General features: G+C 30.2%; 1 protein-coding gene across 3 annotated transcripts in view; it reads right to left on the reverse strand.

The window, feature by feature from the left end:
* The window catches only part of LOC145257216 (PITH domain-containing protein 1-like), a 141,150-nt gene that overhangs the window by 99,455 nt on the left and 23,958 nt on the right, over window positions 1–17,737 (reverse strand). For all 3 annotated transcript variants that reach the window (XM_080115644.1, XM_080115642.1, XM_080115643.1), the window contains exon 2: window positions 8,575–8,618. In XM_080115644.1, the coding sequence (XP_079971770.1) occupies window positions 8,575–8,618 (44 nt within the window). The remainder of the gene's footprint in view (window positions 1–8,574; window positions 8,619–17,737) is intronic.

The raw sequence follows: 17,737 nt of genomic DNA on the forward strand, positions 1-17,737 counted from the left end.
ATGACAATAGCCGTTTCATACTACAGCTACAACTCAAGTGAAAATGATTTTGTTTGAATTACAACCAGAATCAGTCTTGAGAATTGCCATTATTTTCAACTAGCATTTCAGACCGGCGTTGCCCGGGTGTTTGGAGGTGGATGTTGAGAAAAAAAAAAAAAAAAAGTGGTAGTAGGAAGGCAGGCTCTAAACCTGTACCACAAAGGAGGAAAAGAACGGGGAAAAAAAACATGACGTCTTTGCTGTTACGACCACTGTCAAACCAGGAGTGATGTAGGTTTTAATTAAGGCTAGACAATCGAGAAGATGGGATGACTTTCAAATTGGCGAAAAAAGCGACCCCTCCCTGTAGAAAAGTGCCCAGTTAAGGGCGAAGAAAATGTTTTTAGCCAATTTTTCGTTATTTTTCGTCTGAAGGGTCGAGCTTCAAACAATACTGATCTTGTGAAATCGGCTAATTTGCATATTCTTTTAAACATTCATTTTAATTATTTCCCTATTAATTTCAGTTTTCTTATGGGATGATCATCTATTACATGTAATTATATTAATGCAGATTTCTACATAATTTATACTTGCATAATATTTGCATAAAAAGTTTATAGTAAACACAAAACTCTTTCCATATATATGTATATCTATATATCTACAAAAGTGAACACGTGTGTGTTTGTGTGTGTGTACACATTTCCCTATGCAATAACTCAATTTTAAGTTTACAGACTCGAAATTTGATATACAGGGTAGTGAGATTTGGGAAAATCTTTGTAATCCGTTTTCGGCCAGAAATTTGGCTGTTAAGGGGTCAAAGTTCAACGATTTTACCTTGAGGACTCCTAAAAATTTTGGGTCTAAACACTTGAAATTTTAGATATAGGTTCCTTAGACATGGATCTAACTTAATCACTCAATTTGAGCCCAAAGCAATAAATGTTAAGGGGTCAAAGTTTAAAAAACTGACCGCTTTTGTTTAACATACCTCCAAACACCCGGGCAACACCGGGCTGAAATGCTAGTATATAAGAAAGTTGTATTTTCTCTTTAAATAGAAAAAGAGGGTTTTTAATATGAATATCAACACGCACAAAAAAAATAAAAATTATAGGAGTATAGATTGTACCTTTGTAAGCAATTTGACCTTAATGACCCTAGTTAGAATTTGAGGAAAAATATTCTTTATTAAAACTTTTTTTTACGGTATATATATATATATATATATTATATATATATATATATTAGTATGAAAAAAGTATTTTGTATGCATAGAAGATATAAGATGACTTATTTGGTAATTACAAAATGAAAAATATACACTCCCACCTTTGTATGAACAAATGAGTCTTGATTCGGTTTGATTTTGAAATAGTCCTAAACTGCTGTTTTAAGTGAATCGGTATGTATTTCTTTTTACATATGTGTTTATATACTTGGATTTATGTTTGTGCATATATGTACACCTTTCATTTTTCATGAGAATGCAGATATGCATTTTCTTGCAGCAGACACTTGATTAATGCCCAAAGCTATAGCATCTGCAACCCTTTTTTATTCAGAGTTTTTCCGCCATCATTTTTGTTCTTCCTTTACCTGCCAATAACTTTTCCTTTGTTCTCATCTATACCAAGATGCAGCATCTTTGATGCCTTACACATCAATACAATTCATTACTTATACCATCTATTCTTTTAAAGATTCAAATTTCATTTTAATTTCTATCCTTTCTCATTTGACAGGTCAATTCAAATCACACACAATTGTAACTTTTCACACCTATCACTACCATTTTATTGCTTTTGAAAGTGAGCAATTTTTTTTATTTTTTTTTTTTATTTCAAAAGATCTTTTTTATATCTATACTAGAATGACAGTTACTATTTACTTACCTTCCAACAAGGGCAGAGTTAGACTCAAGATAGGTGTTAATATTTGGAAAGTCCAGAAATGTATCAGATACTACAGTTTGCTCAAAACTAAGTATTTTTATTTATTTTAGCAAGTAAATTATTTCCAATTCTGTGTGCATGTGTTAATATTAAAACTATCAAGTGTTTTCTATTCTCTGCAAATTCAATAAAAAATACTTTAATTGCATACAAGTTATTATAATCGGTATTTTATAATTAACAAAAATTTTAAATCGACAAAAAGTTAACTTGCTTTCTAAACTTATTTCTTACATATTACTTTATTATTAATGCAATTCAACTCAATTTCATGAAGATTGAAACAGTTTTGTTTTACAGCATATCAACTACTTTTGAATCATTTAATGCCGAAACAATTGTAATGTGTTAAATACCAGTTTAATAAATGAACACTAATATTGGCTTCATGATTCATTTTATTGAGGAAATGCTTTTATTAAAAAATGTGTGCCTAAAAATATTTTAAATGCTTTGCTATATTTTTGTTATTTACATGTGAACAATTATCCTCATCTTTGTTATTTCAGTCATTGGTTTCCTTCAGATTCTTTTTATTTTGTGGAAATTTTGAACTGAACTTCCTATTTAATAGATTTCTTTTGCTTTTACTAATGTCAATCTATCAAGGCTAAAAGCAACTTGAGGCTAATAGCTAATGAGATGGATAGATTGTCAGCTAAATGATAAAACGGGATTGAAAAAAAAAAAAAAATTGATTATGAGAACTGCAATTTTCTTATTGGATTTGATGATCATGTAGCCCACAGAGAAATAATGTTATGGTAATGTGTGCTTCAGATTCACTTTAGGACAAATCCTTTTCCTGATATTCAATGATCTTCAAAACCACTTTCTAAGATCATTCCCTGAAATCTACGCGGATAACTATGGCAGTACTTTGAAAAGCATTGCTAACAAATATCTTGCTGTTTTTTTTTCCGATATGGTATTCCACGGTGCAAATGGAAGTAACTTGTTACCTTTAACATCAAGCTTTTCTCATTTCATTACTAATGCTGGTAGCCATGTTTTGGCCCACTTAAAATGAATGGCTCCTTAAGAAAACCCCTTGTTCCGATAAGCTTCTTGAACAGACTTTCACTCAAGACCTAAAATGAAAAACTTAGAAATCCATCAGTCTATGAGAAAATGGTTGAATAATTCTAATTTGCAAAAGTATCCAACTCCTAATGCAGTCCTTTATTTGTAAAAGATAGACATGTGTCCCAAGATGGAGTACTACTACGGCTACTCAAAACTCTTTCCTGCTTTAACAGTACAAAATCAACTTAGCTGCTTAATCAGGGATGATTTCTACTCTCCCCTACAGCAGCTTTCACAAAAGAGTTGTTGCCAGTCTTCCTATAGGCTATCATTTCCATTGTAAATGCTTAACTGAGCTCCAGTCTGGTTCAAAGTTTCATCAGTGATGAACTCAAGTATTTTTCAAAAGAACACTTCTCGATGCAATGTTATGCAATATGCAAAAGATTGTGGATTAAACCTTTCCGAAGGAAAAACATCCATGTAACCTGGATATTCAGCATCAGCCAATGTAAATATTCTCAATAATGCCTAAACTTATATGCTAAAATATTTAGATATATAAAGAGATTTAAGGAAACTTATAAAAAATTTTCTTTCAATGAAAAAGATGTTCATTCAACAATATATCATTAAACCTTATCCTGGAGTGGTTTTTAGCCTTGATAAATAGTGACTCCTTGAATTCTAAAATAAATCCATTAAAAACTAAAAGATGTTGATTAAATAGGTCTTAGTACAATTTTTACTCAAATGAATAGTCTTATTAAATATTCCTGCTGCTAAGAAACAAATTTTAATAGCATTCATTCTTTCATTATAAATTAATGAAAGAATGAATGCTATTAAAATTTGTTTCTATCCGATTTCAGATAAAATGTATTATCAGGAATTGCACAAAAAACTGAATAGATTTTTTAAATGTCCCAAACAAAACACTTCTATTAGCTTCAACAAAAAGAGTTTATCAAATTACCAGATACAAAAGCCCATGACGTTTCTGAATTTTTGAGATGAGGATTGGTTATTTGCATTTGGATTCATCGGACCGTTCATCTTGAGTGATTTTCACGTTTCTGTCAATGTAACCTCCGACCTTCAGGTGTATCTTGTCAAATTCTGGAATGTTTCTGTCGAACTCGGGAATTTGGACGAAATTCCCAAGTCCGACAAACATTCCCGAGTTCGATAAAATACACCTAAGGAAGGTGTAAGGTTACATCGACCAGTACGTTGTGAAGAAGAAAAAAAAAAAAAAATCACTCAAGATGAGAACAGTAGTCTGATGAATCCAAATAAGGACAAATGCCCATGTATTGTTGGATGGTTTCCAACCGACCATATTTGTTCAATAGACAACCGTTTCACTGTATCAGCTGAATTAAAAACAGGCAGCCATTCAAACGGATACAAACCCAATCGTATTAGCAATTGAGAGCCATTATCAGTGTGCTATCGGTCAATCATCCTCAATGGTGACCTTGAAAAGGTGGAGATCTTAGAATATTCATAACATGAGAATAACTATGGACGTTAACAGAATAAATCATGAATATTGGTAGAGTGGAATTAATATAATGCAGAGTTAAAATTAGAGAAAACAAAATTTAATTTCCAATATCGGCAGTAGTAAAAAAAAAAAAAAAAAAAAAAAAAAAAAAAACACGGAGTCGAAGGACTAGGATACAGGAACTATGGAAATTGATAGCAAAAGTTTAAAATCTAACTATAATAACAGTGTGAAGGTAGAAACAATGTTTAAGGATATTCAATAGGATAAATTTTTACAAAACTTTGAATGGTAATCGATATCTTAATATCGTTAAGACCTAAATGTAATTAACCACATAGTTAATTGAAATCACAAGTTCAAAATAAGGGGGAATTTAGAGGTTGGTAATTAGTTACGGTTTAAAGTATTTTAAAATTATATTTGTAGCAGTTCTTATTCATACAAACTGGATAAAACGTATTTACTGAACTCTACAATAGCTCCATTAAACTTCTTTGAGCCAATTTGATACAGTATTGAGTATGTTATTTTAACTTATATTTTCAGTTGGGTTAATACTTGTACATTTATATACTGAAGTTTTTCTTCTCACTTTCTAATTATATATAACTAGCAGTGGCACCCAACATTGCCCAGTCATAAAATACACTTAAATATATTTTAATTTATGCAGATTTCATCTATAATAGATGAAATTCTCTATACATGATATTGTACCCAATATATAGTAGTGATTTCAAAAACAAAATATGACTTTGAAGCCATCAGCTAGAATCGAAACTGAAGCCCAAATATAGCACTCCAGCCTTAGTCATTACCATTTTAGCTATCGTCAGTTGAATAAGAAATAGCTAAAAAGGAACTAACGTTAATGTATAAATGTATATTTCTGTACAAGAACTTTTAGTAAACTTATGCCTGCCAAGTTCCAATTTGGACCCGTCCACAAAAAAAAAAATAAATAAAGTTTTTTAAATTAGATCACAATGAATGAATATGTTGCCACATTCACCTTGTTTTTTTTTTTACTATTTCTAATTTATGTGACTGAAATAGGAATTAATTTCTTGAAAATATATTTGCAAGTAAAACTGGGTTTAAAAAAAAAAGTTTAAAATACTCATAACAAGTGAATCATGTATGGTCCCCGTGAGTGCACAGTGAACAAGGCATAAAACAAAAATTTAAAAAAAAAAATGACTAAGTTCAGCATTTGAACCCTCCCATTTATCCCTAAGAGTCCCCAGGGGATGTCAAATCTGGGTGAAAATGAACAAACGGTGCAGTTTTAGGCCTTAACATATGCAAATTTGAGTTCTGCACCATGCAAAAAAAAAAAAAAAAAAAAAAAAAAAAATGACTAAGTCCATCATTTGCCAGAATTTTTCCAGAAAATCCGTTCTATTACTTTTTTTACTCATATCATGTATAATGTTTGTGCAAAATTTCAACAAATTCCAAGGCATAGTTATTGAGAAAAGTGCAGACAGACGAACGGACAAGGGTGAATTTACAGGTCCACCCTCCTTTTGTCAGGAGACCAATAAATGAATTTCTGAATGATTTCAGTACTCACAGAACAGTCAGTTCAAAATATTAATGGAGAATTCTGAATCAGAATTTTAAGATTGTATATGATATTTTGATTAATGCAGGTTTCATTCATTATATTGTACCCAATATATAGTAATGATTTAAAAAAAAAATAAAACTCATGCGCCACCACCGAGAATCGAAACCCAAACGTTTAGCTAACGATTTATTTTTCCTCTGCCGTTAATGACCGAGCTATGAAAACATGTTTGCTGCAAGGCTAAAAATTAAAATAAGAACCAATAGCTATTACGTTACGCATGTATATTCATCATGCCATAGTTCGACCTTCACCTGGCAAATTCATTTTTTTTTCACTTTTGTACAGATTTTCCCCAGCTAAACCAAAATATAAAGTTTTGCATAGATTCAAATACCTTATATGAAGTTTCATGTCTGCAGACATGAAATAGTTTGGACGGCAAAATTTTTTTAATATATATATATATATATATATATATATATGGAAAGAGTTTTGTGTTTACTACAAACTTTTTATGCAAATATTATGCAAGTATAAATCTAGAATATCTGCATTAATATAATTACACGTAATAGTTTAGTAAAGATCTAATATGAAAACAGAAAAACTAATAGGGAATTAAAATGAAGGTTTAAAATATCCAAATTAGCTAGATCTTTTGCTAGTGAATGCAATTCTACACCCCATAAGCTATTTTCTTTTTAAATAAATAGAAAAAAATTGGGGGGGAGGGGGTTAATATGAATATCAATACAAAAAATAGTCTAGATATATTTTAGACACTTAATAGCTGCCCCCCCCCAAAAAAAAGATGAGATTTCAATGTCCAGAGTTTTTTTTTTTGTTTTGTTTTCTAGTATATAAAATAGAGTATTTCTGAAGTATTTCTGTCTTGTGCAATTACTAACAGATTTTTCTTTGTTTAATTACTTGACTAGATTGTTTGCCTATTAAAAACAAACAGGCAAAAGTTATAGACTATTGACTTCTAAGTGGTTTATAACATATTGGTGATTGAATATGATTAAACTAGTATTTAATGCAAAAATTAGCACAAATCCCTAACTGCATGTAATAGATGCCATAAGACAGTTTGCCGTACCTTATAACAAAAGGTCCATACAAAATTTCAACTAAATCGACTCAGTTTCTAAGAAAAATGAAACAGACATTGCCAGGAATTGATTTACATAATTTTTTTTTTATTGAACAAATCAACCCAACAAAGAGAAAATAGGCAAAATTTTCATGTTACAGTGTTACTTTTAAACTATTTACAATAGTTCAAATTCCTTGAATTCAAGTATTTATGTATTGATATTTACATTGAGCAAGAACAAAATTTGCAATTTTCTATTCAGTTTGGAAAAAAAAAAAAAAAAAAGTTTGTCTATTCATACCAATTTGCTTGTCAAGTGAGAAACAGGTTTTCTTTCTCAGGGCACCCTTTCCTGCTTTGACAGGGTTAAAACAAGTTTTGAAAGCTAGCAGGTGATGTCCTTTTCTTGCAGAAAAGATGTTGCAAGTGTTCTATCATTTTCACAACTCCTAAACAGAGCTTCAATCTATGGTCTCCTCCCGGCAAAACATTCATAAACACTAGTTTAGCTACAACCACTGTCAATTTCCCCTCACTACCTGTGCCTAAACGCAAATTCCATGAACAAAGTTTCTTTTCTAGAACTGCCTGCCCATGGAACTATATCAACCATGCTCTAAAAAAAGTTCCAAAATATCGAACAGATCTAACAGTTTTCTTCAAGTCAAATATAAACAAGTTTTTGTCGAGTCATCCTTTTTACTAATCAAATTCTACGCAATTTCGATCAATACTATTGTCTCAATCCTCTTATACTCAATCCTTATCCTCAAGTGACCTTCAGGCCTTGATCAGTGCTTAATCCCATATATATATATATATAAAAAAGGAAAAATGGCTATTGTCAGCATTTGGCAGATTAATCTGAAGTTTCTTTTTCTGCAACGTTTGTTATTTGAACCTTTTCATCAAACAGGTAATTCGGTTATCAGACAATGGTTCCATGGTCATTAACAGAATACATTAACCAAACAAATACTATCACAGAAAATTTTGAAATATCAACTACAATAACAAATCCATATGAATAGTATTTAACATTAATTTATACATCATTGGAATTTTTCTTTCAATAATTAGCAATTATTTTTCTGAAAACACAAGTTCAAGTATTTTTATGTAATATTGAAAAGAAAGCATAACATAAAATTATATTTACAATTTTAAAAAATGGTAAAAAATAAAATTGCCCAAAGATGAAAATATCAAAAACCTTGTAATAAAGCTTCAGGTGAGTTTTCAGGGTTTGCCCCAAGGAAATGAAAACAGTTCAAACAATAAAAAGACTAATCCAAAATCTCAAATATTTTAGATCATAATTAGTTTTATATATAACAAATTCTCTTTTCGTTTGTTGAGATTTTAATGTTTTAAAAAGGAAATGAAATTAAGAGATTTATAATGAGAAGAAACTTACGGTATATTGAAGAGCAGTTCTTCATCGACATCACTATCTACAAACTGAAAGGGGAAAAAAAAGATTAGGATTTACTTTCATGTGTAGATTAGAACAAATGTTAATATTTGAACAAGAAATAATAACAATGCTAGAGTTGACAAAACGAGTTTTAATTAGACAGCATTTAATTAAATATAAATATACAAAAGAAATTCAGTCATTCTCAGCAGAATTCAGGATTGTTTTTAAGTTAATTGAAAGAACATTGCATAGGAAAATAGATTAATGAAAGTATTTAGGTAGACAAAATCCAAATGAAACTTCTAATTCTCCAAAATACATATCTCACAAAATAGAAACTCAAATTTTAAACTCATTCTAAGAAAAAAAAAAAATCTAATTTTTTACCTTGTTACATAGATGCTAAGCATTGTCTTCCTTTAACAAGAGTGCTCATTCGATTATGGGCTCAAATATTGGGGTTTAAGTCTTACAATAGTGGAGTATGGAGATCAAAACAGGAAATAATTTAATCATTTGACCGATTTTTAAAGTTCTGAAAGTATTCAGCATTTTGGCATTTTTGAAGCATACAATAGGAAATGTGAAATTGAAATATATTTTAAAAGAAACGAGCACACAGTAATTTTTTTAAATTCTGCTTATGGTTGCAATGCAAAAAATAACTTTGAAGTTACTTTAGTTATGTTATCATAAAAGCTTTTTTTCCACTTTTTCTTCAGGGACACTAGGAATAAACAGAAAAACATTTTATCTGTTTTCAGTCTAATAAATCCTTGAAATATTTGAAAATTTTTTGGCGAGTACAGAATTTAATGGCTAAATAAAGACCAATCAACAGGATTTAAAAAATAAAAAATGGAAATAAAAGTTAACTAACCAGGTTTTGTTCCTCGCTCAGAGCTAAATCGAGGAAAATACGATTAAAAAAGTCATGAATATGGCTGGGGAGAAAAATTACATCGAAACTAAATCAAGTCCTAAAAGGATTTTCTTTTTGCTTGCAAAGAGAAGGTCTCAAAGACCTAATAAAAATAGTCTCTAGAATTTTTAAATGAAAGGGCGAGTGCGACTTGCTCAAGATCATAAACACAAATTATTATCTTCAGTACATAATAGAATGTGTGTGTATATATATAATATATATATATATATATATATATATATATAATGCACGTGTTCTATTCAAAATAGAGAACACATTATGGTCAATTAATTCTTGTCCATAGATTTAAAATGCCAAAATATGATAGTATGTACATTTATTTGACTGCAATTATGAACATTTGGTATTTAATGACGATGAGCATTTGGTTAAATTAATTTGATAGAAATAGTGGACCTTTAATTTTATTTTATACAAGTAGTTCAAAAACTAACATTTTTTTTATTTTACATTACCCTCTTCATATCATCTTTAGTATTATTTTACTTCCTTCTATTTTTTTTTTTTTTTTCAGGTCATTGAGACTATTTCATGTCAAGTCAAATAACGTAAGTCATTAATGGCCTTTCACTAATACAGTGTAACCTGGATTTAAGAGACTCGAATATAAGAAAAACGAATGAGATTTTCTCTGGTCCTAAATCAGAGCTTGTGTTATGTACAGGGTAACCTGGATATAAAAAACCCTGATATAGGTATAACCCGAATATAAGAGTTCATATCGGGTTACACTATAAGTTTTTTTTACCATGGTAGTCACCACTTATCAAGGCCCGGAAACCACTCGGGGATAAGGGTTACTGCATGTACAGTAATCAATGGGATAATATTGTAATCGTTAGTAATGGAGATTTGATAAAGTGTCTTAAGGGGGCAGTTTATCAGGAATTTGTTTATGTTGGACTTGAAGACATCCTAGTTGTCAGGTGGGAAACAGGCAAACGGAACAGAGTTCCACAGGCATGCACTTCTAAGAAAGAAGCTTTGTTCATGGAATCTCCGTTTTGATTCAAGCACAGATAAAGAGTGGGGAAAATTATTGACTGGTTTCAGCTAGACAATGTTTTTTTGTGAAATATTGGCGAAGGGCAGAGCAGAGATTGGAGTTCAGAGGAGCACTTGCCATGGAAAAAACGATAAAACAAAGACAGGCTTGCGACGTCTCTTCTGTGGAAGAAGAGTTGCAGGGAAGAGAAAAGGGCATCCCCACTAAGCCATGAAGTCTATTTTGTACTCTGTCAAGGCCTACCATCTGTCTTTATGTTGATTTGAATCCAGCAAATTCAAATACATTTTAGTTAACAGTTTTTAATGAGTTTATAATATTGTGGTAAATATTAAACTCGAGTCGAAGCTAGCAATCCTCCTGCTCCAAGAAGATGAGGAATTGGTTTGTCCGTCATGCTAGTAGTGTAAGAATGTAGGAGAGGAGGATACAGTTTTAGGGAACTGATAAAAACCTGCACATTTCTGCAGAAGGGAGGGATAGCTGGAATTACCTTTGTTGAACAAATCTTGTTCACTTGGAAAGACAGGTAAGCAGGTACTGATAAATTGTTTTTAAAATAGCAGTAAAGTAAAAATAATTTGAACATACTTTGCATCTTTGCTGATCAGTAATCCCACGTTTTACAATCGAAGGGACGGGGTGTGTGATAACATGTATGACATGGAAATCATTTCATGCCTTGTCTGGAGTGATTTACATATTTTTTTTTTATTAAAAAAAAAAAAAAAAAGTTTATAAGTTTTAGCTTACTCGGGATTCATTTCATTTCAGATATCCTTAAACTATGTCTTGTTTACAATTTTTTTCATTTAATATTTTGAAAGAAATATAAAATTACAGTATCATTTAGTCAGTTCAGTTTCATAACATTTTTTTTAATCAGTGATTACTGATTAAAAAAATTGTTATGAACCGATTTCATTAAAGTTAGGTCTTGAACTATAAAATTGAATGTAAATAGATTTTAAGACTTAATTTCTTAATATTTACGAATTTTGAGAATTGACTTTCTATTCGAAAGTTTAAATGCTTCCAAATCTCAAAATTGTAAATAAAACGTTTTTATTCCATTTTGTAAAAATGGTATGTAGTAGAAAATTTGTGTTGTGGCAAATAAACTTCTTTCTTCACTATTTACATCAGCTATATTTAAAATTCAAACACGATATATATATATAGATCATATATATATATATATATATATATATGAAATTCAACTTTATATAACTTTTCTATATAAATAAAACAGATGTGTATGTGGGAAGACATACAACCGATAATCTATAACTACTGGTCGCATAACACTGAAATTAATATTAATCATATAGCAAGGATGGTTTATAACGAGTAAAATCTTTGGTCGTATGAATAATGGGTACAGAAACATGCTGTAAAGTCAACTTTTAGTCAAATTTCTGTACCTAAATGCAAAATGTTCATTTCAACTTGCTGACATATTTCTATTAGCTTTTCGGCATGCACAAATTCATTCATAGCTTAAAGTGGTTTAATATTAATTATCTACTTGTCAATAGCTGAAACTGTAGGGAACGTGACTGGGTGCCCCCCCCCACTAGTCTCAAACAAACCTCTATATAATAACATACCCTATCGACCCTCAAGCTAGGGTAACCAAAATTTCGATTTCGGTAAGAAAAAACAAAAAAAAACAAAAAAAGGTTATATTGTGGGATCTGCGTTTGTGTTGGCCATTCATATAATGGAATATGTTAAACTCTTACAAAGATACAACTGGAATTCTCATAGGTCCCAATTTTATAGTTTTATGCAATATGTTACTTTCAAATAGTATTGAGCAACATAGGTTAAGATTTCACTAAAGTAGTCTTATATTTATCTAATTTAATAAGATTAAAGAAACAAAAAATGTTTTTTAAAACATGCCAAAATGAAAGGATTTATTTCATTTTAAAATTAGAATGCAAAAATCAAAATATGGAGAGAAAAAAAGGCTTATTTTCAGTAATGGAAAAAGATTTAAAAATGAATGTAAGCAAAAACAAAGTGATGATCAGTTGTAATGTTGGAAATTCCACTGCTGCTTTGAAAAGGAGTTGGGTGAATTGAAGTTTGTGGTACTTTTATGCATTTGGCACACAATAAGTGCAGTGGAAATACTGATAGGTTGATAGAGGGCAAACAGTTTGTGTACAAATTTGTTAGGCAATGAGAATTCAGATTTTGACAAAGTATATTTTGACGGAGAAGTTATTGAGATTGTCGATGTAATATCAAGGGAACACAGGGTGGAGCAAATGCTAATGCGATTGCAAGAGCTAATAAATTTAGTCAATTTCTGCCATTATTAGCCAGTAGAGATTTTAACAGTCGAACAAGGCACGTGTATGCAATGTGACGTATGGAAGTGAAACTTCGCCAGTCATGGTTATATGGAAAGGAATGATTATGGGAATGATATGATGGATGTGTAATGGGAGTCAGAAAGATTAATCTAGATTATATGGAGATTTGTGGAGACTAGGAAATTTTGACCACATTGAAAGAATGGATTAGAGTTCTTGGTTTAGTAGATATGAAACAGTTGAAGGAGCAGATTCAGTTCACAGGGGAAACCTCAAGACAAAGTGGTAAGAATAGAGTTGAGGGATAAATTCAGATCTGGCTGAGATGTTAGTTTGCAAGTCAGTTTCTTAAAACTATGTCAGCATGTAAACTGGGTGTTAACCTGGATATGACAAGATGCAAGAATGTCCTAATAGATATGTCAGTTTATGAAGTTTCCAAAATAATTTTAGTGAAATAATAGTAACCAAACATTAGTTAAAAAGGCATAGTAAGAAACAGTACAGACAGATTTCTAAAAAACATTAATAAACGACTCTTTCTGACATGGCAAAGTATTATTTGAATTTAACAACCATAAATTGTCTTCAACACCTATTTATGCGGTTTATTACTGAAAAGAATTATACTAATCAAGATTGAAGCCATTCAAGAAAGTTGAATGATGATTATGAGGATCGAAAATGAATGGAATAAAAAAAATGATAATTTATGAGAAGTGTTTCTTTGCATTGATTTGAAAATGACCATGTTGCTATCCCCCCCCCCCCGAGAAAGCAATTTTATGACAGCCTATTCCAGATAGGAAATTCTTGGAAATAAAATGGAATTGTCATAAAAAGTTTAAGCAGATGGAAGAAAAGTTCTGTCATCTATAAACATAAAAGCAAAATTGTATGTATGTGTGTTCGCTTTTTCTGTATATCTACAAAAGGCTTTTTTTTTTTCAGAGAAGCGGTCGATCGCATCACTTTTTATATCACATAAATTGTAATATTTCAGAGTTAACAACGAAACTCGCCTGTATTTAATTTTCTCGATTTCAGGAAGATAAATATTCAACATTTGTCGCTCGCCGCATATGGGTTAGTCTTTTTCCTATAACATCTTGGGGGTGGGAAAAGAAAAGCGTTCAGCAGTAAATGAATACTATCCAGCAGTGAAACTTGACTGCATTAACTCCTTAAAACGGGCACCTGCCAAATCCAAGTAATTAAATAAAGCGTCGGTCGGGGGGGGGGACACACACACACTTTCTGTAGGCTGTTTTTGAACCCAGTCAATGACGGGTACTTTTGCTATTATAAAATAAAATCGCTTTTAGCAGACCAGTTTTTAAATGCAACTTGAGGTTAAATTGCCAGTTGTGTAGAAGCTGAATAAAATGGTTTTAGAGAGGAATAAATGTAAAGGAAAAATTGCTGAGGAATAAAATCAGTATTTAAAAGTTTGAACACCCATCTTAATTCCTTTGTAAAATTAAGAGTGATGAATTTAACATTTGTGAAAAGTTAAACAGGCCTTCAGATCAGTGGTATTTCTTGTAAAAGCGCAGAATTGTTTAGCTAATAAATTCTTTCGTATATCTATTTCAGTATAAACAAAAGCTTTTCTTTTTCCATAGCAACCAAGGTTTTCATCCGATTTATTAAATTAAACCCGTCATGTAGCCTAACAAAACATTCTCATCCTTGTTCTGCTCCCAGCCATTAATCCAACCATGATTTACAGTAAGGTCATTATCACATGATCTATCCCTTGGCTTCTTATTTTGCAATATTAATTAAATTTCACTTTTCTATACGTTTTAATGAATGTACTCCATTCTGCTGCCTTAAGTGTCAGCTGTTCTTCTGCAAATTAGTCATTGAAGAATTAAAACATTTCTCAGTTTTCCTTATTGGTTAATTCCATGTCTTGCATAATTTTTTTGGTATTTTCTTTAATCTGCAAAATATTCGAGCTTAAAAATTCTAACAATATTAATTTTTAATCAAGAATTAAAACTTAGTTTTATTTCATATGCTTTTGATAATATGGCCAATTTTAAGTGATATTTCTATACAAATTAGATGAATTTTATACAGTTTCGCTATTTCACACTTTTTTACTTCTGTTGTGTGTAATTTTTTTTTTTTTAAATTTTTCTTGACATTTCCACTGTTGACCAAGGGAAGAGTGTCAGTCACGAGTACAGCACGAGACGTGGCCAATGAATGTTGAGGATATACATTGCATTGACAGATGGTATGAGAATGATACAATGAATGCAAGTCTTAAAAACCTGCTTAGATCTGAACAGTATAGGGATATGTGTGTGCATAACAGGGGACTAAAATAGTAATTGAAAAAATTGGAGAGTTCTTTGATTAGTAGACAAAAAAAGAGTTAAAGTAGCAGATTTAATTCACAGGGAAAGGCCAATGAAAACATGAAGTAATGGACTTGAAAAAAGATGGATAAATAAAAAGCTGCACAGAAATTAGTTTAAAAGTCAATTTCTAAAAGCTATCCAACATACCAAAATTTTATTTTATGCTATTGAATTTTTATAAAAAATATGCAACATGTATAACCTAAATGTATACTGGGAGATTCAACTTAATAATTGTTTTAAACCAGATTTTTTTTTAAATTCATTTCATTTTATGCTATTACATTTACAATATTAAACAAAAAATGGCAGATTCCAAAATAGTTTCTCAGTTTAACTAAACTCAGCCGGTGACAAAAACATTAAAAAACTATGGTTTTGAAAATATGAGGTGCTTTTTTTAATATTTTGTTACTCTGTAAATTGCAGTTGAATGTATGAACTGAAGATATGAAAAATAAACCCATTTAAAAACAAAACGTGACAGGATTCTATTTTTTTTTTAATGATTCATTTTTCTTTAATCAAACATTTTCGGCACCATGATAAAGAAATAAAAAGGTTTGCCACCATAGAGCATTTGTAAAAATACATTGTTAACTATTGTAGTAACTTTGAAGGAGTGAAATCAAATGAATGAGGGTTTTTAAACATCAATTTGAATAAAAAGATGAAGATCCCCCCCTCCAAAATATTAAAATAAATAGGAAAGGTTTAAGATTTAAATTTTACAAGCGATATTAGTATCTCATTTTCAAGTAGTTCTATACAATGCTAAATGTAATATGGACGCATAAAAATAACTAATATCTATTGATCTTATCTAACATCTATTTCAGAGTGTACCTTCAATTGTTTATAAAGTTAATGTAAAAATTATATTTAATGTTAACTTTCAGTAAATAGGTCTTAAGAAAATCTGTACATCATCGAAATGTGTATCCATGACGTTTACAACTGGTGAAGCAAAACTCATTACATAACTGGTGTTATATGTGGTGGTAGTACATATTGAGGGTAAAAACTCCTACACATTTCTCTTAAAAACATTGTTTACTATTTATAGATGACTGATTAAAAATGAATTTTTTTCAGAATACATATCAATGCATGTCAAAAATGGCAATCATTTTTTGTAGTTTTGTTTATCAAGTTATTTTGACCAATAAAATAAAATGACACCTTTAAAATCTGCATATATTCCTATCAAGTGTAAAGCTTGCACACACACACACAGTTCTATAACTTTGAATAGAGGTTTATTTTCGGGTAGGTAAAAAGACAATACACATCCTATAGTTTTTATAAATCTTTTCAAAATAGATTGAGTAAATTTTGCAATAGTGGAGATTGGATATGCCACAGTCATTAACTAAAAGTATATTGTATTTTCAAAGACTAAAATTTTAAACTTTGTGTATTCTAATCAGGTCTTAATATTAATACTACTGCTATTATCTGGTTAGCATGTATTTTACATCTGAATATCATAGTTTAAATTATTAACAGTAAAACCTAAATTATTTACACCTATGCCTGGCAAAATTGAACAGACTATGTAAAAACTTGTTTTGTAATTAAAAAGAGGTTTTTAATAGGCATTGCTCGATAAGTACTTTATGCTTTAATATGCCTTCGGTTTAGTTATCAAATTAATTTCTTTAAAAATAGGATTTTGAAGTTTTTATTGCAATATTTTGGTCATTAACTCACTAACTGAATATAGTGTTAATCGATAAGTTATTTGCTTAAATTTAAAAAACTTAATATGTTAAGAATTTTAAAAGCAGAAATGACTTTCATACAGTTTAAATGCAACTACCTTTCAAATTTTATAGGGTCATGAATTGTTTTTAAATTATTTAAGATTAAAATAGACTCGTTTAAGGAACAAAAATGCATTCTGGTGAATTTAATTTTGTAACACTTATTCCACCTGGATTTTATTTAAAACTTCATAAACTATTTAAGATTATTTTTTGCATAACTAAAATAAATCATTGCATTCTATATCTTATATGAATAATATAATATATATATATAATAGAAAAACTATTATTATATTATATATCTAATGTGTATGGATAAAAGAGGAGAGAAATACATAAGTGCAAGACTTGTTCTTATTAAATACTAGCATGGTGGCTGGTATTGCCTGGTTGTAAAATACACTTAAATGTTTTAATTTATGCAGATTTCTTATAAAGCCAATTCTTTTATATTGTACCCAATGTATAGTAGGGATTAAAAAAATTACTTGGGTGCCATTAGCTAGAACCGAAACCAAAACATTTAGCGCTCCAGTCTTAGTAATCAGTTTGACAATAGCTCAATGGTAAGAAACAGTTAAAGATAACCCGACTTATGTATAAAATGTATATTTACACGTGCATACAAGAACACTTCAAGTCAACTTACACCTGCCAAGTTCCAATTTTTCTAATTTTAACTAACATTTTCAGATATGTAAAATATGAGAAAAATTGTATAGCAACTTTAAGGCAAC

This window comes from Euprymna scolopes, chromosome 3, assembly GCF_053919585.1.
Source record: "Euprymna scolopes isolate OS-2025 chromosome 3, ASM5391958v1, whole genome shotgun sequence".
NCBI classification, from domain to species: domain Eukaryota; kingdom Metazoa; phylum Mollusca; class Cephalopoda; order Sepiida; family Sepiolidae; genus Euprymna; species Euprymna scolopes.